At 44.1% G+C, this 22,037-nt stretch overlaps 1 protein-coding gene across 4 annotated transcripts in view; it reads left to right on the forward strand.

The window, feature by feature from the left end:
- Positions 1-5,118: 5,118 nt before the first annotated feature.
- The window catches only part of per1b (period circadian clock 1b), a gene marked incomplete at its 3' end in the record, with an annotated part of 402,390 nt that continues 385,471 nt past the window's right edge, over positions 5,119-22,037 (forward strand). For 2 of the 4 annotated variants that reach the window (XM_083992986.1, XM_083992983.1), the window contains exons 1-15: positions 5,119-5,286; positions 13,402-14,295; positions 14,828-15,081; positions 15,208-15,329; positions 16,243-16,444; positions 16,618-16,815; positions 17,921-17,999; positions 18,617-18,723; positions 18,826-18,979; positions 19,079-19,340; positions 19,606-19,714; positions 20,171-20,330; positions 20,426-20,538; positions 20,760-20,906; positions 21,506-21,874. In XM_083992986.1, the coding sequence (XP_083849112.1) occupies positions 13,889-14,295; positions 14,828-15,081; positions 15,208-15,329; positions 16,243-16,444; positions 16,618-16,815; positions 17,921-17,999; positions 18,617-18,723; positions 18,826-18,979; positions 19,079-19,340; positions 19,606-19,714; positions 20,171-20,330; positions 20,426-20,538; positions 20,760-20,906; positions 21,506-21,874 (2,683 nt within the window). In that variant the 5' untranslated portion in view covers positions 5,119-5,286; positions 13,402-13,888. Of the gene's footprint in view, positions 5,287-9,245; positions 9,556-13,401; positions 14,296-14,827; positions 15,082-15,207; positions 15,330-16,242; positions 16,445-16,617; positions 16,816-17,920; positions 18,000-18,616; positions 18,724-18,825; positions 18,980-19,078; positions 19,341-19,605; positions 19,715-20,170; positions 20,331-20,425; positions 20,539-20,759; positions 20,907-21,505; positions 21,875-22,037 lie in introns of those variants that run through there. The other 2 variants (XM_083992984.1, XM_083992985.1) reach the window with 2 other exon arrangements.

The raw sequence follows: 22,037 nt of genomic DNA on the forward strand, positions 1-22,037 counted from the left end.
GAGTGGATACGCCCTCATCTTACAGCAGAGAGCAGCGCACGTAGGAGGAAGCAGGATGACTCCCTGACTGCTACTTCCGCTTTCGTCGTGTATCGCTAAAAAGGGTCGTTTTCACCCTTTTCACGGTATAATATTTGAACGGTCACCAGAAACTGTAGTCAAACTGCAGCAGATAGTTTTTCCTACCGACATGAAGGTATTTCCCGATTATGTAAGAGAAGAGATACTCCCTCATCTTAAAGCAGAGAGCAGCGCTCAGAGGAAGAAGAAAGATCATTCCCTGACTTCTACTTCCGGCTTCGTCATGACGCGCTAAAAAAAAGACGCAGTTTTCACTCTTTTCTCGGTATAATATATTAAACATTACGGAAAGTCGTCTCCCTCGACTATTACATTTTAGAAACAAACATTTCGACGTCCCACAACTTCCTAAAGCCAAATAATGACATGTCAGTGATCCTTGTGGCTGGTGACAGGTCAGTTGGTCAAAAGTTGCATGTGTCAATACTAGTGAGAACCAAACATTTGTCAAAGTCATGCCAAAACCAACATCATAGAAACGGGTGTTTATCATTTAAATAGTGTCTTCTTTATTACATCGATTTGTTGATGGTTAGACTATTATGTTACACAGTTACAATAATATATGTGACCCGATCCATCAAAATGAGTCACATTGACTCAAATTTCAAAGTTGAGATTTTGGTATCAATGGAAAGATTAGAAAATAAGCTTTAAAATGATACCCTAGTCAGAGTCATACATTTGATGGTTTTCGAGATGTGGCCATTTGAATTACGATCTCCTACTCTCTTATTCTGTTCTAAAACTTGAGAAAATAGCAGTTAAAGTTTTTGCCAGTGACTCTGGCATCCGTTCCTGTACCATGTGATTACACGCACCCTATACGGTCCCTTGTTGTCATAGCGGCAGCATTCAATGACCCTCGGAAAGCAGAGAATCTCACAATTCAGATGCTTTTTACAGCTCGTTTCTATCATAAACGGTTCAGAAGTTGTCATATTTTGTTGACATTTTGTGAAACATGTGCAAGCGTGAACGTTCGGTTTAGCATTGATGCTACGTTCGGGTTAGCATCGATGCTACGCTCTGTTAGTATCGATGCTACGCTCTGTTAGCGTCGATGCTACTCGGTTTAGCATCTGTTTCTGTATCCGTCCCTTCTCGTCACAGATGCAACATTCAATGACCGTCGGAAAGCGGAGAATCCAGCGATTCAGATGCAGTTTACAGCTCGTCTCTATCATGAACAGTTCAGATGATATTTCATGTTTTGCACCGAAGCAACACTCATTTTCAGAGGGTTTAAGTTGCAGGTCAACTTTAATCATCATTTTCGTGCCTTTTCTCAATTATCTGGACTGTGAAACTTTGGGAGATTGTTTTTGAATGTCATTGCTTTGGAATTAGGGTAAAACCAAGGGGGCAGTTGTCGGTCTGAGAAGTGAAGCTCACTTCCGCATTCAAAAAGCTGCAATCCCCCCGGCTGTCGCTGGGGGCTGGCTCCAGAAGGGAGCAACTCCAATCGAGCCCCATGTTAAAATAGCCGATTTTACAGCTTTAAAAAACATATTTACAGCCTGGTACATTTTATTTTTTTGGTCTCAATCGATAGTTTCTACCCCCGCACACACTCTGAGGGGGGTGAATTTTTTTTAAACTCTACCGTTTTACTATTATTAGGGTTAAAGTTCTGGCCAATCAGGGCGCAGAACCGTTGAGTGACAGGTCCGGCGACCGCTGCTACGAGGCCAGTGGGCGGGCTCTCGGCCGGCCAACGGCCGCACCGCTCCAAATATGGCAAGTAGAATCCAACATGGCGCGGCTCAAACCCCCGTTGTAGCGGCACAAAACAGACTCCCCCAAACCAATGGGTGACGTCACGGACGCTACGTCCATTCTTTTTACAGTCTATGGGTAAAACATTTTTTTTGATTTTCTATGGGTTTTCCACGTTATCAGCTGATTATCTAAAAATAGAACGTTGCGACTTCCCACTCATTTTGATGGAACGGGTCACATATTTGCTTTTTTCAATTCATACAGTTGTGCACCGACAGCTAGCAAGACAGTTGAGCAGGTTAACAGCTTCAGCTTAACTAGGTCATCATCACCAATGATGAAGTGATAGGGGGCACATAAACAATCCCTGTAGAGACACATGTCCTTTCGGTCTATCTATTCTGCACCCAGCAAATTTGGGCCACCTCCAGGTAGGCCACAGGGGACTCCATTACCAGTCTGAGATGTGAGGCGCAGGGTCAGCCCCAGAGTTGTAGGCCTCCAGACTGCAGTATGGGCTGGCTGAGCATTTCAAATATGTACATCTATTTATCTATTTTATTTTATCTACATATATTTATATTAATTCCATCCTTATCCTGTCAAGGACTAATAAAGTATATCTTAATCTTAATCTTACCAAATTGCCAAGAAATACTATATTGCATGCGCAAGTGTATATATTTTGGTGCATTTATATATATAGCTTTATTTTACAGACTCCAAGTCCAATAATTGACATAAACAAAGAGACATAGACAAACAATATAGACAGCACACAGTCTGTCCACACACAAGCTAAAAACGGTACAGTTGTTCAGACCAGTATTTCCAAACCATGGAAGTGTATTTTGTGTCACTCTGAGTTGGGTCAGTCAGAGACATTATAATTCAATTTTTTGATCGATACAGTCTGCACATAAATTTATAAATAACATTTCTTAACAAAGCATTGAATGTGGGGACATTACTGGACACAAACAAATGGCTTGCACTTTCCTACTTCAGCAAGATACGAAGGGCGTCATTATACGCAACCTTGATCTTATTCATCTTACCTTTACTATAATTGCACCAGAGGTGTGCTGTATATAGTGGTGTACAGTAGGCTCTAAAGAGAGCAATTTTAACATCCTTTGAACACGTGTAATTTGCGAGCAATGTTTGCATGAGCATACAGTTTACAGCATTGCCGTTGCACATCATCATCATCACAGAGATCATCTCGAATAATATGTCCCAGGTATTTAATCTTGGTGACAACATTGAGTGATTGCACAGACAGACAAAAAGAGGGAAACTTTCGCTTTTGGTCCTCCTTATACATATCGTTTATATATTATATTATAGGCTATTATATTATATTATATTATATTATATTATATATAAATACAATCTAATTTAATTTAGTTGAAGTGCATTTGTTTGTGAATCACTGAAAACTACATGTACTCACAGACTAAGAGGTACAGCCCCGCAACGTGTGCCAACACAGGTGTGGGCAGTCTTGTGGGCAAACCCACAGTATAGGATGGGCAGCTGCATGAATGAATGAATGAATTTATATTTATTTACGTGTTGTGCACCAATTAAGGTGCCCAGCCTATCAGCTGCAACTGATAATTGCTTTGGGTTTAAGGTTATATGTGAGGTAACAAAAAAATAATGTTCTGCTTATGTTTGAAGTTACTCACAAAGTGGGAAACATGTCAGTGCAGTAAAGTGGTCTGCATGTCTGTAGCAAGATGAAGATATAAACTACTGCCAATATCTGTTGCCAGTTGTGCACACCAGACTTTGAGTCAGAAAATTGTAAATTATCAAATAACTAAATTAGTGAATTACGTGCTCCAGGGCAGGCCTTTTAGTAAGTCACACACAGTTTTGCAGCTTTTAGGTCAATGATCTGGATTTGTGGCAATAATGGCTGAGTCTCACGGCTCCTCCACCATCTCCAGTGAGCAAGCTCAGACAAGCCAAGTGCAACCTACCAACCACCCAATGGCAGAGAGTCAAAGTAAACTACTGACTGATGAACAAAGTGGAGCATTCAGGATGGGGCTTTTGAATGGAGTGCTCAAATAGTGGCAGAGAAAGACCAGTTTTTGATTTGCATGTGTGCATGCATTAATATTGAAATTCCTGCTTATTAATCTGCTATTCCATATCTGACTTTCAAAGATGTAGTCTTGGCTGGTTAGCACATGCAAAATCAGGTATCTGGTGGTACAGCAGTGGTTGACATATTATTTATATTGGGTATTTATGGACTTGGTGTCATTCAAAAGCACACTCAGTACCCCATAATAAGTGTTTAAGTGTGGGATTCTGTTTTTTTTAATAAGTGCAATCCATGTGTAAATGTCCTTTATGTGTTTATTGCATTGTAATTAAATATTAACTAACGCAAAACTGTTCTGTAGCAGACTTTCTGCATTTCCCTATGTATTCTCCAGTTTAACTTTGTGTATTATTATCGTACTGGGTATTTACACAGAGGCATGTGTCCTATATCTGCACTGTTTACAGCCACTGAACAACCACCCCTTCGGCCGCGTGCCTTCAGAGAGGCGAAGGAGAACAGGTGACGTCACAGTACAAGGAGCACGTTGAAATGTGCATGCAGGGCTTTGCCGCAGCCGTATATACGAGACACAAAGCGCAGCACCGGTGCAAGCAGCCGCATGTGTGAGACCTGTGCAGAAGACATCCAGTTGAGGATAGGAAAGAAAGACGCATTGCCTTCTTGTTACGTGCTGCATGAAAGTATGATAACCTAAAGGCATAATGCGAATTGGAAATACATCAGAAACATTCAACATTTAAAAAAGTTCACAATCCAATGACTAGCTTTTCTGGAACTTCCAGCTGCATCTAATCTTCAGCTTATGGAGGGTAATTTAAATAAATAGAATATAAATATAATACATATTATAGCATTTTTAAGTAAAGACTGACAAACTTGCACATCTGAAAAGAACAACAAGTAATTCTAAACGTGGGAAATCCTGTGTAATCGCAGTTGGTTCATCCTCATACTGAAAGCTATTGCGCTGCGGCTTCAGGTATTACGGTGGCCGGCCACAGCAGTGTGGGCACGGCTACGCCCTCCCATGTTCCAGTATGTTTGGAACTGAACTCAGGACCAGTCACTCTGCAACGTGACTGTCAAGCCCCGTGCGGATAACCCCGCCCCACTCGACCAATCAAAACTTATCAGCGCGCCTGGGGGCGTGGTCACGGTGTGACGCCGTCCAATCACAACGGCCGGTTCAATATTACTTTTGCTAGACCATGCACCGGCACGTGTGTTCCTGCGTGTAAACTACTGTTGAGGGGGGCGAGCAGTAATGTCTGGAGAGAAAGCAGCTCGCTAAACAACCACAGTCGATGCCAGCCGGGTTTTGGTCGGTTCTACTGGATTGAAGAGCACCTCAACGTGGAATATCACATCCGTGGATATCGTTTTGAAGCATTTCAAAGGTGAGCAGGAGTGGGTTTGTGTTTGTAGTCGTGTTTTTGACCGTACTTCGTCGTTAGCCTGTTAGCTGTCAGCTTTTGCTATGCGAGCACCGATGTACAAACTGTATAAGCCGCTTTTCTTCACATTATCTTTGACGTAGCTTATAACTCAATTTTAGCTATGAAGCCATATAAAGTGCTTATGATTTTCAGGTCAAAATTGTGCTTTCTTAACCCTTCTGGGTGTCACCATTAACGTTACATGTAAACGGACATCATCCCAGTAAGAATGTGTATAAGCGTGTAATAAGCCAGAGCTAAAGACGGTAATAAGAGGAGGTTGTTTTTTTTTCTGTGGGGGGTGGGGGTGGGTGGGTTCAAGACCTATTTTTCTTGAACTGCGCGACCCTGTCCTATAGTTTCTGTGTGGTGTGGACATGCATGTGTGTGGACATTGCACAATGTAATAGCTGCAAAATGCCCCACTGTGATAGGTTTATCCTGTGCTGTCAACCCCCCCCCCCCTCCCCCCCTCCCCCTCCCCCCCCTTGTGTTTTGACAAATTGTTGTGACCGACCATCATCAGTTGAAACATTGACTTATTAATGAATCATGATGACATGCAAAGGTATCAAAGCTGCTGGGTATGTGCAGCCTTGATTTATATGTCCTGCTTCAAATCGCATTCAATTCAAATTACAAATCATGCATTCATATTTCCAATGTTTCAGAGGCCAAGTAAAGGGTTAAACTCTATTATTAGAGGTTTGACAAGTCTCTTTGATTCATGGACACCCTTTAACATTGATTTTTGAATTGTTTGTTCAAAGATTTATTACTTAGCCTATAAGTTTGGGTTAGCTATTGAAGTTACGGTAAATGTTTGACATATGTTGAAGGCAGATTTCTCTTTCATATATGAGGTTCTCCTCTACAGTTGTTGGGTTGGTTTAAGTGCAGACTTTATTTGTGCTAAAAGCAAAATGAAATCATGTTCTGTGTTCAGCTATACTCTTACAGCTTACTCAAGCCAGTGGATTGTGTTGCCGAATAATTGTTTCTGCAAAACCCGAACATCTCATAATCCAGCAGACATGCAAAGCTTGCAGATAGAAACGCGGTGCTGGGCCTTTTCTCGTGAGTTTTCAATTGACCCAAGTGGCAGCCTTGGAGAGGCAAGCTGGCAGTCCTCACCCCCTGTGATTTGCAACATGTTGTGACATTTTTTGAGAATAGCATGTCTGTTGATGTCTTCCAGCTCTACAGATGCTCTCCGCATAGTGTGCCATATTTCCTCATATACGGTTAATGTTCCATGCACAGGCCAGGGCGTCAATCTGCACAAACGCAGCCCTGCAGGTTGCTGAAGATATCTCACCCTGTTGAGTGCCAGAGTGCGCAAACAGAGCAGCACATCAACATCCAAAAAGTTTTTACACAGGCGAAGTTGAAAAAAGAGTATCGTGCCATCAACTTATGTGTTAAGCCCGTGAGGCATAGGAAGATATGAGTGGGCACCATAAAGATGACTCTTTCAGCTTATGCATAAGCCAATCAAACGTGACAGTTCTGACACCAGCAGCACTCATTTTGCTTGGCCGACAGAGGAGGTGAGATGGCAGGCGGTGGCAGAGGTGGTGTGATCCGCATTTAAAGCCATTTGATCACATGTATGTGGGGGACTGAGTCAATAACACACAAGGCAAGTAAACAGCCTGTAGTTTCCCTCGCAGCGATACTTAAAAACCGAGACAGAGTGATTCAGCAGCAGCGCCCAGTATGATCCCCAATGCGTGAAGCAGCAGAACAGAAACACATTGTCCCCCCCTGTTTTTTTGCTCCAATAGCATTGTTTGTACTCACACTGGCCACCCAGTCACAGAGTTCCCTCTTCAATCTCTATCCTGCTATAAAACGAGCTTAATTGCCTTCAAATGACAATAAACAAAAAGCTTATGGCCAAGGAAGAGAGATAATGAAAGAGATCTGAGGACAATCATTGGCAAAAGAGGGTGTGTGCATTTTCTCAAGGCAACAAAATCAAAACCAATCACGCCTATCAAACTTATCACAGGCTGCCAGGAAAAGGCTCACTGGTGGTATAAATTCTATATGGGTTTCTCTTCAGTTTTTGTTAATGAGGGTCGTCTTGCAATTAGGAATTATTCATTCCAGGTTTGGTTACAGAGTTTTACACTCAAAGCTGGAATAGCCTCATCTAGTGGTGGTTAGTTAAACACATTTACTTCTTATATTTACAGCTGTATTTGTCACAGTGGTTGCTCTTGTTACTGCAAGTACTTGGTGTTTCAGGGTTTCATTTTGTAGAATATCTGAATATTCTGCATTTGACTGTGATTACGCACAGTTGGAGTTATTAAATATGTTTTGTAATTCAGGGCGAAAAAAAAAGCTGGCTTTCATAAAAAATACTGTCTCATGTTGTTTACACCAGACACTTGATATGTAATGTAAACCAATGGTGCTCATGTTAAGCAATCTGGGTTGTGGATTGAGGCTGTTTTTGTCTCATACCACAGTTATCAAACATCTTCACATCCACAAAACTTTTTGTCTTTGTGACTTGATACGTTTACTGCTGAATAAGGAAAGCAGGGGAGGACATGAACGGATCTGTTAGAAATACTTTTAGATGGTTATGGATAGTGATATTTGTGGCTTCACTGGTTGTAATTAAGGATGATTAGCCTATATGGTTTTTTTGGATGTATATTGTCATTATCAAAATTACCATGCAAGCCAGACACTCCAGCGTGCTGGTAAATACACACAGGGATTATGGCAATGGTACAATTTGCCAAAATGTTGAACTATCCCTTTAAGGTGGCAGCACTAAATTCTTTTTGAAGGCTGAATCTTGATTCATTACTAAAAATGGTGTTCTGACATCATATTGACTAAAATAAACCACATCAGAGCTGTCATATCAGCAAACCTAGATTTAAGTTTGACTGCAGGAGCAACACGTGCTTATTAAAGAAACTTTATGAGTGTTTGGTCTGTTCTAGTACATTGTAAACAGCTATGATAACGATAACCACTTTAGTGCAATCACATTGAATTTATTAGTCACTAATGTCAGTGTGAGACTCAGTTTAACACTTCCTGGAAATCACATCTATCCAGTCTTGATATTAGACAACACTGCTGCTGAACCACTTTACGGTCCCTTCAGTCTGGGTTACCATTAGTTCAACAGTCAACAACTTGAACTGTGTCGAAACCTGAATGTTCACTCAAACCTTCAGGTGCGACTGTGCTGCACATCCTGTCCTCACTTCAGCTGATGTTACATAACAATAATTGATAGTAATTTACGTTAAATCAGCAAATAAGGGCGGCAGGTGGAATGACACATTTATGTGAGAGAGGGGCAGAGATTGTGTCATATGTAGTGTTATTGTTTGGTTTTTTAAAAGTCTTTCAACATATATTTTCCACAAGGAGGAAGGAGGAATAAATCTGAAAAAATAAAGTTTAAATTTGTAGGAATGATTTCAGTGATATTTGTAGGTATACTCTATCTAATGTCAAGTACGACAAAGGTTATTAAAAACACGTATTTATACATGTGCATTCCTATGTACATTCATGTTAGTGTGTAACAAGGTGATAACGCAGTTCCTACTATTCCGTGAAGTCATGTGGTCACGCAACTCGTTTTAAGCGCGTGTGTCTTTGTCCCATAACTGTACATTATGTACAGTGTTGGGTCCTGCAACGGCCGCTGATCCAGAATCAGCTGCGGGGCCCGCCCCTCCGCCTCTCACACAGCGAGGGAGGCAGAGCTGGGACCAGTGTCTGCAACACGACTGTCTGTGTGAATTAGCCCAGCCTCTGCGGGGAGCGCCGCCTCATTGGTCGAGCGCGCCGACCAATCAGCAGCCAGAGAGGCTCGCGGAAAGCACCGCCGTGTACACGTGCCGTATGTACACAGGGAAGCAAAGCGGGGCAGTGCTGCTGTGTGAAGCCTGCGCGCGCCGGACAATTACAAGTGGAGCAGCGTTCAACCTCGCCGCGGTCGGTCAAGGGAAAACAACAACAGCGCTGCTTTTTATTCTTATTCAGTTGTTGTTTTATTCCGCTCGGATAACGACATAGAAACGCCGGTGTGGTGGTGATGGTGGAGCTGTACGGAGCCGCTCGTCTCAACACAAGCCGCGGAGAAGTTGACACATGTTTACGCACGGAGCCACGCCACACCTTCCTGCAGTATCCATCGGCACATTGCAGCAGGGAAGTGCATGACGTTACCTTAAGGTTGTTGAGGTGACTATTGTTTCGTCTGTGTTTTGTGATTAAATGTGCTACATACAGTAGCTATACTGCAGCATCTGGTACAACTTTATAAGTGATGCGTTTGTGGCCCGCCCTCCTGCTCTGTTGTCAAAATCCATGTACACAGGCACAAAGCCTGTCACATGTTTTTCATTTCTGTCACTGATTAAACAATTTCTTGGTTAATCAGTTAGTATTACAAATAAATAAACATCGGGATTTAATAACAGGAGATCACCACAACAGTCCAAAGTCCAAAGATAATATATTTAAAATTGCTTAATTTGTGTGGGTCTGAGTCACAGCCAGAGAACTGTGGGCGTTTTATCTCCCTTTCATTTTTTCTATTTTTTATTTATGTCGTTATCTCTTATCTCTTACTCAGTCAATTTAGCATTCATTGGAAGCTGTAACTGCAAATAAACCAAGAGTAGCTGGTTTTCTCACTGTTTATTGTAGACTAGATTTTTTTTTTCAATGTTGACCAACTGGATTCATCTTGATTAAGTACACTGTAATTACAGTTACTGTTAGTCACTTCCTTGTAGCATTGTATCAGATGGACACTTGTTTCTCTTTGCCACCACAGTGAGCAGATTTGTGGCCAACTGTTGGAGCAGAGGCTCAGCCAAAAAAACTAGAAATCAAGCAGTGTGCTGCTGTTTCACCGGTGGTATGACTTTGCTTAATTCACTGTTGTCTCCCTACGTTTTTTTTTACAACGTACACTGATGATTTTGTCAATTTAAACTTCTTGCTTGGGTAAAGACAAGATTTATTTAGCCACAGCACAGAGGCTTATCACATAAAAAAGGCAATGTTATTCTAGCAGCAGACAGTTTTCCAAGGCTGCTCGTTGCTGCCAACATTTATGGTTGTCTTGGAGATGGTGCGTGGACTAGCATGTGCCTTTTCTCCTTAGGCAGGCACTTTGCACTGAAGATGCAGTCACAACAGCCTCCTGTTGAGCAAAACTCTCCTGCATTTTGACCCTGAAAAGGATATTAGGTCATGGTTCTGATGTGGTAATCAATACATATTGAGTGGAGTAGTGTTGCAACCACTGATGATTTGCATTATTGATTAATATATAGCAATTATTAGCTATGCCAATTGCATAATCATGGTATTAAATTTGTGAAAAATACCCATCAGAAATCCAAGCTGACGTCTTAGGATAGGATATTCAGTTTAAAGTACTTACAGAGGATTTAAGAGTGTCTGTGGTTTCTGGAGTTGGAATAAAAGGCGCAAAATAAGGTGATGGCACACCAGTAGAATAATGATTTCTGCATTTCCAGGTAACAGCGCAGCAGCCTATCCACTGACCTATCACACCAGTTGGCCAGGTAAAGTTAGAATAAACTGAACTCCGACCCGCGTGTCCACCCGCGTGTCCACCAGCGCACACCAGGAGATTGCACCAAAAAACAGGAAGTGCAACCTACAATTTCTGCATTTCACAGGCACCAATTGACTTGGAGACAGAGCTGATATATTTTAAGGTGAGGTGTTTTTGAAGATTTCAGTGAGACTACGTCCAGGCAGCAGAGTTTCAGAGATCCACCCCGCTGTGTCAGGGTTACCCTGACTCTGCCAACATGTTTCTCTCGGAGAACATTTAATCATTTGACCCTTTTTTTTTTTTTTTTTTTTTGACCTCTACAATAATGTGCCTTCATTTAACATCCATGAAAATCACTGCTCGGTCTAGTCAGACAATAGTAAGACGCCGTTTACTTTTTTCATTTTATTTTATTGCAGCCTCATCTGTCCACACTCAATACCACAAGCAAAATCAGAGTTTTTAGAAATTTTCGGGAGTCGGTTGGAGCAACTTTGGCAGCAATCACAGCCTGGAGTCTTGTTTGCATACCAGGATTGGGGAAGTATCTACCACCCTCTCTGTCAGTGGATGGATGCTGTTTGGTCATTGTCAGGTTTTATTTGCATTCAATTCAGAGCTCTTACTGTGCTACTTAAGTACACACGTACGGACTGTGTGCTCAGGGTTATTGTCCGATTACAAGTGGACTAAGTTTTCATTCAGGGTGATGCTGCTGTACTTAGCTTCAGCTTTCCCTTAACCCTGACCCTGATCTCCTTGACCCTGCCACTGAAAAACACACGATGCTGCCACCACCACCATGCCACACTGATGGGATGTTGTTGGGCAGGCGATGAGCCGTGCCTGGTTTCCTCTATAAATAGCACAACATCGGACCAGGGGAATTCTTGCAGTCAAACTCCAGTTCTCCTCTCATGTGTTGGTCACTCTTCTGCAAAGCCAGGGGTTTCCTCCCACAGTCCAAATACACACACATGCAAGTTTTGTGAACTGGAAACCGTCTGTAGGTGGGACGGTGAGCGGGACTGCTGTGTTTATGTTCCGGCCCCTCTAATCAGGTAATGCACACTGCGATTGGCTGCAGGAGTGTTGCAGAAAGTGGATTGAAGGTGGGGCTGCACCCTCAAAGTAAATGAACCCCCACACCGCCGCAGGAGGCTTAGCAAAGTGAGTGGGCCAAGATGGCACACAGGCAGGTCCACCACCACCATCATCTCCACCCTCTGCTGCGTGTGTCTTCGCCATCACCCATGGAAGTATGCATGGATGCCAGCCTGCTTCGACGCCCACTCACGCCCTGCTTGCACATTTCCCAGATCATAATTGCTCCCGCCGCCCCGCCTCCCCTCCTGCTCAGTTGGGGCCGCAGCGCAGCACAGAGTTTGTCATGTGCAAGTGTGCATCATCCATCTGACCGATTCATAACGCCGATTAGCATTTTGCGACCTTGAAAGGAAGCAGCTAAGTTGCATCACATCAATCTGTCCAAACCAAACTCTACCTGCAGGCTTCAGCTGATCGCCACTTTCCATTCCAAGTCCTCTTTGAGTCACTTCTGTGTGACGAGTTTACATCTGTCATCAGCCGCCCGACCCACCGCCACACCTAATATCCTCTGGCCGGGACTAATAACCAAACTCCATATGGCGCTCTGACCCTGTCCACTCAGCCAAACTGGGATGTTTTGCGTCAGTGCAGGCGCGTCTGAGCCGTCCTTAAACCCGTCCCGAATAAATTCTGCATCAAATGCATCACCAGTGCACACCTGCAGGGCAAAAGGGAAAGGGGGGTTGTGGGACAGCCAGGTGTACACAACTAAACAGGCTGAGGGCTGGCCAGCGTTGTCTTCTAGTTGCGTCCAAAGGGCTTAAAGGATTATGGGTGTCTCCCTCACCCAAGGAATAAATAGCACCAGCCTTTTACTTGCGTAGATGGTGGCCATATATACACGCTTTAAAATACTAATGAGGAGCAAACCCTAATTTATAGGATCCCTGAGATGTAAAGCTCTGTCCCCTCCTGGTGCTCTGGGTAAAAGGGGACTAAGCTATGACGACCAACAGAAGTCCATTGTACCTTTGGGCATTAGCACATATTGACCAGGTCTATATTCAGATGCATGCATACGCACTTGCTGCATGAAAATAGGAGCAGGAGATTATTGTTATTGTGCGCTCAAGATGAGGTGTTTTTTGTCTGGATAATCTGGGTAAAAGGCGAACAGATGGGCGCTCCACAACCACAACCTTACACTCTGACAAACATACAGCCAGCGCCGCAAGGCAGAGAAAACATCTCACGGCCATATTGGATTCTTCTGTGAAGGCCAATGTGATAAACTGATGATAAGCATTTTTGTGTGTGTGTGTATGTGTTTCTCCATAGCAGCAGTCCTTGGAAGATACAGACACGACTTTGACTCGTGTTTTTGTAATCCTGCAGCTCATGTTGTTAATTCTGTTTCTCTGTCTGTTTCTCTGCCATCTCAGGTGTCCTTTAGCACCTAGTGCAACACTTCTCTCAAGAGGCAAGAAGACAGCAGAGTGAAGATACCGTTTTTTGCTCTCACCAAGAGCAAGTGTTTTCTCACTCTGCCTGACGATCTCTCATCCCATCTGTTGGAGCACTTACGCCAAGGCTGTTTCATAACCAGAAAATCATCTCTGGTCTGCAGCACGTTGACTGACACTCTTTCACAAGATAGTTACGAGATAATTTACTGTCTTTTGTGGAAGGAGCAGCCTTTTGTTGGAAGGTTTTTTTTCATTGTGACATTCTGAAAACACACAAACAGGGGCTTGCGCCCCCAAACTCTTCGCTTCACACGTTTCTTTTGGCCCGAGATACCATGAGTTTCTCACCTTAGTTCTTTTAATCAAAAACCAGCAACTATGATCTACCTGTGGATTCATAGTCCCACTTAAACTCAAACTGTTCCCTGTTAATCAAGCTGTCCCAGCCTCATCCTACTCTAGTATGAGTTATGACAACTCTAAATCAATGCCCAGCAGCAGCACTCGGGGGCGAGTGGCAAGGGCCGGTGAGAAAGACAATGACCAGCAAGCAGAGTCCGAAGGATTAAACTCTGCTGAATCCATCGTCGGTCAGCCCAGCGCCAATGTCTCGTCCCAGGAGCAGGGGAGCGGAGCCTCTTCCGGCTCGTCTCCCAGTGGAGGCTCGGGATCAGGAGGCTCGTCCAGGGACCAGAGGGGGCCCAACTCGGACGACATGGACGGCATCTCCAGCGGGAACGACTCAGCGGAGAGGGAGAGCGAGGGCGGGAGGGGGAGTGGATCGCGCGACGGCCAGTCCACGCGCAGCTCGCACAGCTCATCGAATGGCAAGGACTCCGGCATGATGGAAACTACAGCGAGCAACAAGAGGTAGGAGAAGGAGACAAACACCTACGCTACAGTTTTTGTTATTTTCTTTCTCAGGCGGTGACCTTCACATCAAGGAGTGGTAGGCTACAATACAATACAGAGTTTACAGCCCACTCCTTTCATTATGAACAGCATTACAGCTGTTGTGCTCCGGTGTGTATGCTGAGAAGTGGGGCCAGAGTTTAAGGACACATCTCATGGATTAGTTTTTACAGATCAACTCTTATTGTCCCCCCCACAATCTCATGCTGTGGCCTTGCAGCCATGTTGTTAAATGCTAGTTGGTGCACACACACTTTTTTCCCAACTGAGTACCACCCAATACACAATTTCAGAAATAAATCTCAAAATCCCAAAATAGGTTTTCAGGGTCAGGGTTAGTTTAGCAAGTTTTTAAAATGTTTACAAAAAAGAAAAGAAAAACGATAAACGCATACACGTTATACAAAGACACCACATATGCATGGGTAGCTAACCACCACCACGTCCACATCTGCCTGCAATAACAGCTCATTCCTCTCTTTTTTACCAGCTCCAACTCCCAGAGCCTTTCTCCTCCCAGCGGCTCCCTGGCCTACAGCCTGCTGATGACCAGCTCGGAGCACGACCCGCCCTCCACCTCCGGCTGCAGCAGCGACCAGTCGGCCAGGGTCCAGACTCAGAAAGAGCTGATGAAGGCCATCAAGGAGCTGAAGCTCCGTCTGCCATCTGAGCGCAAAGCCAAGGGCCACTCCAGCACCCTAAACGCACTCAAATACGCACTTCAGTGTGTCAGACAAGTCCGAGGTGAGGTTCTGCTTTTGTTTCTACCTTTTTTTTCCCTTTAACATGTTAACAGGTGCCTTGCCAGTCTGTAGTTGTGTATTTTCCCTATCCACACCCTGACTGAGAGATTTAAAAACCTTTTTCCAGCCAACAAGGAGTACTACCACCAGTGGAGCGTGGAAGAGTGTCACGGCTGCAGCCTGGACTTGTCGACCTTCACGATCGAGGAGCTCGATAACATCACCTCAGAATACACCCTGAAAAACACTGTAAGTTAGTTCGCAGAACTCTTCACTCATCCCTCCATCTAATTACTGTTGACAGACTTCTCGTCTTTTTCATCGCTTCTTTTCTCACCCTGGGTGTGAAATGTAACTGCGTGGAAAAGACCGTCGGGTTCTGTCACATGGCCTTGAACGCCACTGAGATACTTGTATATCGCAGAGCTGTTGCAGCATTTCTTTGCAAACTATGTCAAGAACGTGGTGATAAAGTGGAAGAGCTTTTATTGTGGTTATTCACATGAAAACCATTTGGATCCAAAGCTTATGACCGTCCTAATAGTCCCTTTGAGATCTAAGATGAGGAATTTGTTGATGGAAAACACTATAGAGAGAACAATGATGGGACAGCTGCAGATGCATAGTTGTTGTTTTCTTTTTGTCAAGTCCACTTAGTGTCTTTACAGCGCAGTGATCCTGGACCTAACTTTTAAACGGAGAGCATGTGGACTTCCACGCAGAACCTTTTCCATCACGTGGACCGACAGATCTTTGACGCAGAGTGTATAAAACTACATTTAGATCAATTAGATCATGTCTTGCATTCCAAAGCCTTAACTTAAACCATTAAGAATATGTGTAATTCAGATAGAGATGTCAAAGATTTAGATAACCAGTCCACTCCATGCTCTTGTGTTTGAAACATAACACAAACATGTGATACACTGAAACATACTTATTATTGGATTACTTTCTCAGGGAGTTTTTGCTTGGCTCTTGCTCAGAAACGCTCCTCTTCACACTTTCTAATTCAGTAACAGAGATGGATAACTAACCACCAAGCTGCCAAATCCGACCGAAAGAAAAAATCTCATTGCAACATTGTTGAAGAAGTTAAAAACACGTCTCTCTAAATAACCGCACTTCTCACTCTGTTTTTCTTCTCTTTTTTCCTCTCCAGGATACGTTCTCCATGGCCGTGTCGTTCTTATCAGGCAAGGTCGTGTACGTGTCGCCCCAGGGCTCGTCCGTGTTGCGCTGCAAGCCCGAGTGTCTCCAGGGGACCATGTTTTCTGACCTCCTGGCCCCGCAGGATGTCAGCACCTTCTACAGCGGCACAGCACCCTGCCGCCTGCCTCTCTGGGCCTCTTGCATCGGCTCTGGTGAGCCGAGGGGTTTTGTTTTTTGTTGTTGTTGTGCATGAGATCTAATAGCCAGAAATTTAGTTTGTGAAATTGGTTTTTCCCAGGACTGAACGACATTGACCCACTCGGGGAAGTGCGTCGTCTTTGTCCTGCGCTCGCTGACTTGTTCTCACGCTCTTCCTCCCTCCCAGCATCCCCCCCGGTGGACTGCACTCAGGAGAAGTCCATGTTCTGTCGGATCAGCGCTCACCAGCGCCAGCAGGGCGGCGAGATGCGCTACTACCCATTCCGCCTCACACCGTATCAGCTCACCCTCAGAGACTCAGACGCCTCCGAGCCTCAGCCCTGCTGCCTGCTCATCGCCGAGAGGGTCCACTCCGGATATGAGGGTACATGACACTACTATACTATACTATACTATACTATACTGTTACGTGACAAAGGCAGAGGAGTAAAACCGACTTTTCTGATAATGATGATTTACGTTATTTGACTTTGTGAAACTTTATGGAGGAAAACCTAAACAATCATGAGCCTGAAGTGATTTGGCTTGAATTAACCCCTGCCTTCTGTTTTTCATATTTTCTACATTCATATGTCGGGAATTTCCTAGATATTTTATGCTTCAGATCTAATTCTGCGCCCCCACAACAAATTAACATTTGTAACAGAGACATACAAAAATCTTGGTTGTCAATCCAAAAATGGTGACAAACGGTGTCAGAAATCCTCACGGGGCCATCATCAACCGACCCAACGTGAGCCGCAGATGCGCCTAACCCTGCTCTCATCTACATCTCCCTCTGACACTTCTAGTGCCACAGTGAATCACACATTCGCCCGCCGCACATGTGACACGCCTCAAATTGATATCGCGCGGATTATTGGCGGATTTCATTAGGAGCGACCTTTCACAGCGCGACACGCAATGCGCACACATGATGGTTATCTGAAGTTATGCAATGGGATATCTTGTTGCATTGTGTTGAATCCTGCCTTAAAGTGAGCAGCAGCCAGATGATAATGTTATGTCAGAGTAACCCCAGCATCACAAATACAGATTGATTATCAGCTCTGTCATAATTTTATGTTTTGACTAAAAATCTGATTAAATGTGTTTTAGTATGAACTTCAGATCCTTCTTGAATGTTAATGTAGCTGCTGATCAAGACAGACAGACACCATTTGGTTCAAGAGGGCAGCTCTCTTCATGATAGCGATGAACTTTACTCATCATTACTCAGTGCATAATTTAAAACCAGTCAACCCTGCACTTGAAACTGTAATGTACTTGAAACGAGCCGCGTGTGTGTGTGTGTTAGAAAGAGACAGGAGGCAGACTGTCTCATACTCTGTCTCATGGAAAACCATATTCCCCTGAATATGGATAACATCACACACACCAAATGATTGGATATCAGACTGTCGCTCAAAATATCTTTTTCATCTGGTGCATGTGTGTGTGACCATGTGCATGTCATCTGTGCCTTTCAGCCCCTCGGATTCCTGCAGACAAGAGGATCTTCACCACCAGCCACACTCCCAGCTGCCTCTTCCAGGAGGTGGACGAAAGGTCAGTCGCACAACTTCTCTGATGTGATTCTTGCCCCTGTGTTGCATTGTCAGATCTGTGGCAGTCAGATCAAATTATGGCTGTAGAGATTTTAATATTGGAGTCAATGGAATCATTTGTTGCAAAACTACTACAGAGATCTTAAAGGGATAGTTCAACATTTTGGCAAATTGGCCCATTGTCATAATCCCTATAGTCATAGCAGTAGGTTCGTTACCTTTAATTGTCGGTGCAAGCTATTTTTAGAACGGCGGAGCAGAGTCGCAAGCTGCTCAGAGCTACGCTACGGAAGCTAATTGAATTTCTTGGTTTCCCTCATCAAATACACAATCCAGCAACTCCAAAACGCTCTGGTGGACAAGTTGTGACCTGCACTTTCACCACGCAATGAGATAATAACAGAACATTACGAGACAGAGTTGTTTCGGCAAATCTGCCAAAATGTTGAACTATCCCTTTAATGTAGGGATTTAAACTGATGACATATTTCAGTCTGAAACCCATCTATTAATCATTAAGGCGGTCTTAAATTATCCTTGATTTATACACGCACACTAAACACACATACTGTGAGTGTCACTTTGAGTGTTTAACAGTGTGAATGCATGTATCTACAGGGCCGTACCATTGTTGGGCCACCTGCCTCAGGACCTGGTGGGAACCCCCATCCTGCTCTACATCCACCCCGAGGACAGGCCCATGATGGTGGCTATACATGAGAAGAGTGAGTCTGAACATCACACACGCTCCACATCTCCAACAAGTCACTAGTCATTATGGATTATTTCAACAGAACTATAACAACTTCTCCTTTGTGTCTCCTCAGTCTTTCAGTTCGCAGGGCAGCCGTTTGACTACTCACCCCTGAGGATGTGCGCCCGCAACGGAGAGTATGTGACCATCGACACTAGCTGGTCTTCCTTCGTCAACCCCTGGAGCCGGAAGGTGGCGTTCGTTGTAGGGCGCCACAAAGTCAGAACGTACGTTTTTTAAATCATCTCAAATGAACAAATGCTGCCAAGTATCATTTGTGAAAGAAGAAAAAAAACAAAACCATCTTATATCTCTTTTGTCTCCAGGAGCCCTCTGAACGAAGACGTGTTCACCACGCCGCAGGGCTGCGAGAGCCGGGTCACCACGCCCGACATCGTGCAGCTGAGCGAGCAGATCCACCGGGTCCTGGTGCAGCCGGTGCACAGCGGCAGCTCTCAGGGCTACAGCTCGCTGGGCTCCAGCGGCTCGCGGGGTTCCCACCACTCGCACCGACAGCACCTCAGTGCCTCGTCCAGCGACAGCAACGGCCCCGCCATAGATGAGGTCGCCGTCGCTTTACACAAACCCGTGAGTCTGAGCAACGACACACAACAGATTCGCACAACAGAGATCTGAACTACGCTAAACTTCAGTAGTTTTATTAAATGTGTGGAAAAACCTCGGGGCTACACTTTGTTACATTATAATTGCACAAAAACACAACATCGTCTTCCTTTAAATCCGTTCAATAGCAAGAATTGTTAATTGATTCAGCATGAAAATGGTTAAGCTGTAGATTCAAGCCGTGTGTGGTCAACTGATTGTGTTGCTTTGTGTGTATATTTTTGTCCAGATGACGTTCCAGCAGATCTGCAAAGACGTGCACATGGTCAAGACCAACGGGCAGCAGGTTTTCATCGAGTCCCGTAACCGACCACTGCCCAGAAGAAACACCAGCGCAGGTAAAAGAAGGAGGACGTTTGACTGATGTTGTCTTATATCACAGATTAAATGTTAGAAATGAAAGAGGAATCCATGACCACTAGCATGTGAATGTTAGGAGCTTGTTCATCAAGATAAACAGTAGGTGGCGCCAATTGTCCAGACTGATGCCTATGGACCATGGCAGAAAAAGACAGACAGCACTTTAGAGATTTGACAGGGAAAATTTGATGTAGAGAAAATCTTCACGTTTGTGTTGTACATTGCACATGACATTTTCTTCTTTTTTTTCTTTTTTTAAATGACATTTTCTTCTTTTTTTTCTTTTTTTAAATTGATACACAACTCTACTATCCCAGCCAACTGGGAAAAAAACCTTGAGAATGAATAGACTCTTTTGTTTTTGGGTGGATGCGCTATAAAAACCCGGTCGGCTCAAATGTGTACATCCTCTCCCTCTTCGATTCCTCCTCCAGGCGCGACAGGCCTCAGAGCCATCAACAGCGACCCAATCAGAGGGTTGATAGCAGACATGACCAAACCACCCAAAGCTCTGCTCCCTGCACCGCTTGTACAGAAGGAGCCCCCGACCGCCTACTCCTACCAGCAGATCAACTGTCTGGACAGCATCATTAGGTATGTGTGAAAGCCCGAAGCCACACAAACACACACACACACACACACCATCTGTGTGCATCTGTCTTTAAAAACAACTCTTTGTTTCTATACAGGTACTTGGAGAGCTGCAACATTCCCAACACAGTTAAAAGGAAGTGCGGCTCCTCCTGCACCGGCTCCTCTATGTCTGATGATGACAAACAGGAAGCCAGTGGCAACAATAAAGGTACTTTTTCGATATTATATATACATATATATCTATATCCATATATACAGTATATATTTCCATGCATATATATTATTTTGTTGTTTTATTATGTTTTCTGTGGATGCTTATGCAGCCTCTATGAGTTTACAAAATGACTGATCAGGTGGTCTGTTCCTCTGTCGGGGCAGTTCTCCATCACTGATTTTTCTCGGTTTTTTTTGTTGTTGTTGTTCCTGCAGGTGGTTCAGTTAGCATCGTAGGTGAACCACCTCCTCTGCGTCCACTGACCATGGCCACAAAGGCAGAAAGTGTAGCCTCAGTCACGTCCCAGTGTAGCTTCAGCAGCACCATCGTGCATGTGGGAGACAAGAAGCCTCCCGAGTCAGGTGGGCATCATCGACACTCCAATGTTCTCTAGTTTGTTGTTCATCAGGTTTGTATGAGCCATTCACTGGCCTCCAATTTAACTTCAAAAGGTTTCCGATATGGACAAAAGGTTTGAGTCTATCATATATAATTCTCTTTCAACAAAAGCTTTTACTTAGATATCTTATAGAAACACACAGCCACGTGATTTTAAAAAAACAAATCACTGACACACAAATACATGCCTTTTGGTCTCAGAGTTTATTTTGGAAATTTTCTGGTCATCTTTTTTGGGGTCTGTACTCAGACGCATCCTCCACTCTCTCCACTTTCTTTCAGATCGATAATGTGCAGTGTGGAAGTGTGGCAACCTAACACAACACTGTTTACCTACTAATGACTTTTGTTAAGTTTACTAACAACAGCTGCTGCCAGCTGCTGATCAGACCAGACCCAGTGAGGCTGTAGCCACAAACCTGAAGAGTGTACTGAATTAATCAAAGTTGTTTTTCCATGTCCTTAATTGATTTGACTTCATTAGTGAATAGGGGAAAGTGGTTTTTTCGATGCTCTTCCAACTTCATTCATTCATGCCCACCATCCTTCCTTGTTTTTTCAGATATCGTCATGGAGGAGGCTCCTATTACCCCGACACTGGCTCCTCCGGTGATAATGCCGACTCCTCCCGTCCGCTGCCTGACGCCTCCCGCTAGCACAGCCATTGCCCCACCTCCTGCCCCAGCCCCTCTCCTGCCACCGCTTCCGCAAGCCGCTCAGCCTGAGAGGGACAGCCGGCGAAGTGGAAGCGGAGGAGGAGGCAACGGAGGCCGGTACGGCCTGACGAAGGAGGTGTTATCCGCCCACACCCAGCAGGAGGAGCAGGCGTTCCTCGACCGCTTCAAGGACCTCAGCAAGCTGCGCGTTTTCGATCAGACGGCGTCTTCGACCGTGCGCTGTCACACCCCAACTGCCAACCCTCTGTCACGAGGTGCGGGCTCACACATATATCACATATACATATACATATATATATACATGTATATATATATATGTATATATATATATATATATATATATATATATATATACACATATACATATATATATATATATATATATATATATACACATATACATATATATATATATAT

The sequence above is a fragment of the Trachurus trachurus genome, assembly GCF_905171665.1.
Source record: "Trachurus trachurus genome assembly, chromosome: 18".
Taxonomy (NCBI): domain Eukaryota; kingdom Metazoa; phylum Chordata; class Actinopteri; order Carangiformes; family Carangidae; genus Trachurus; species Trachurus trachurus.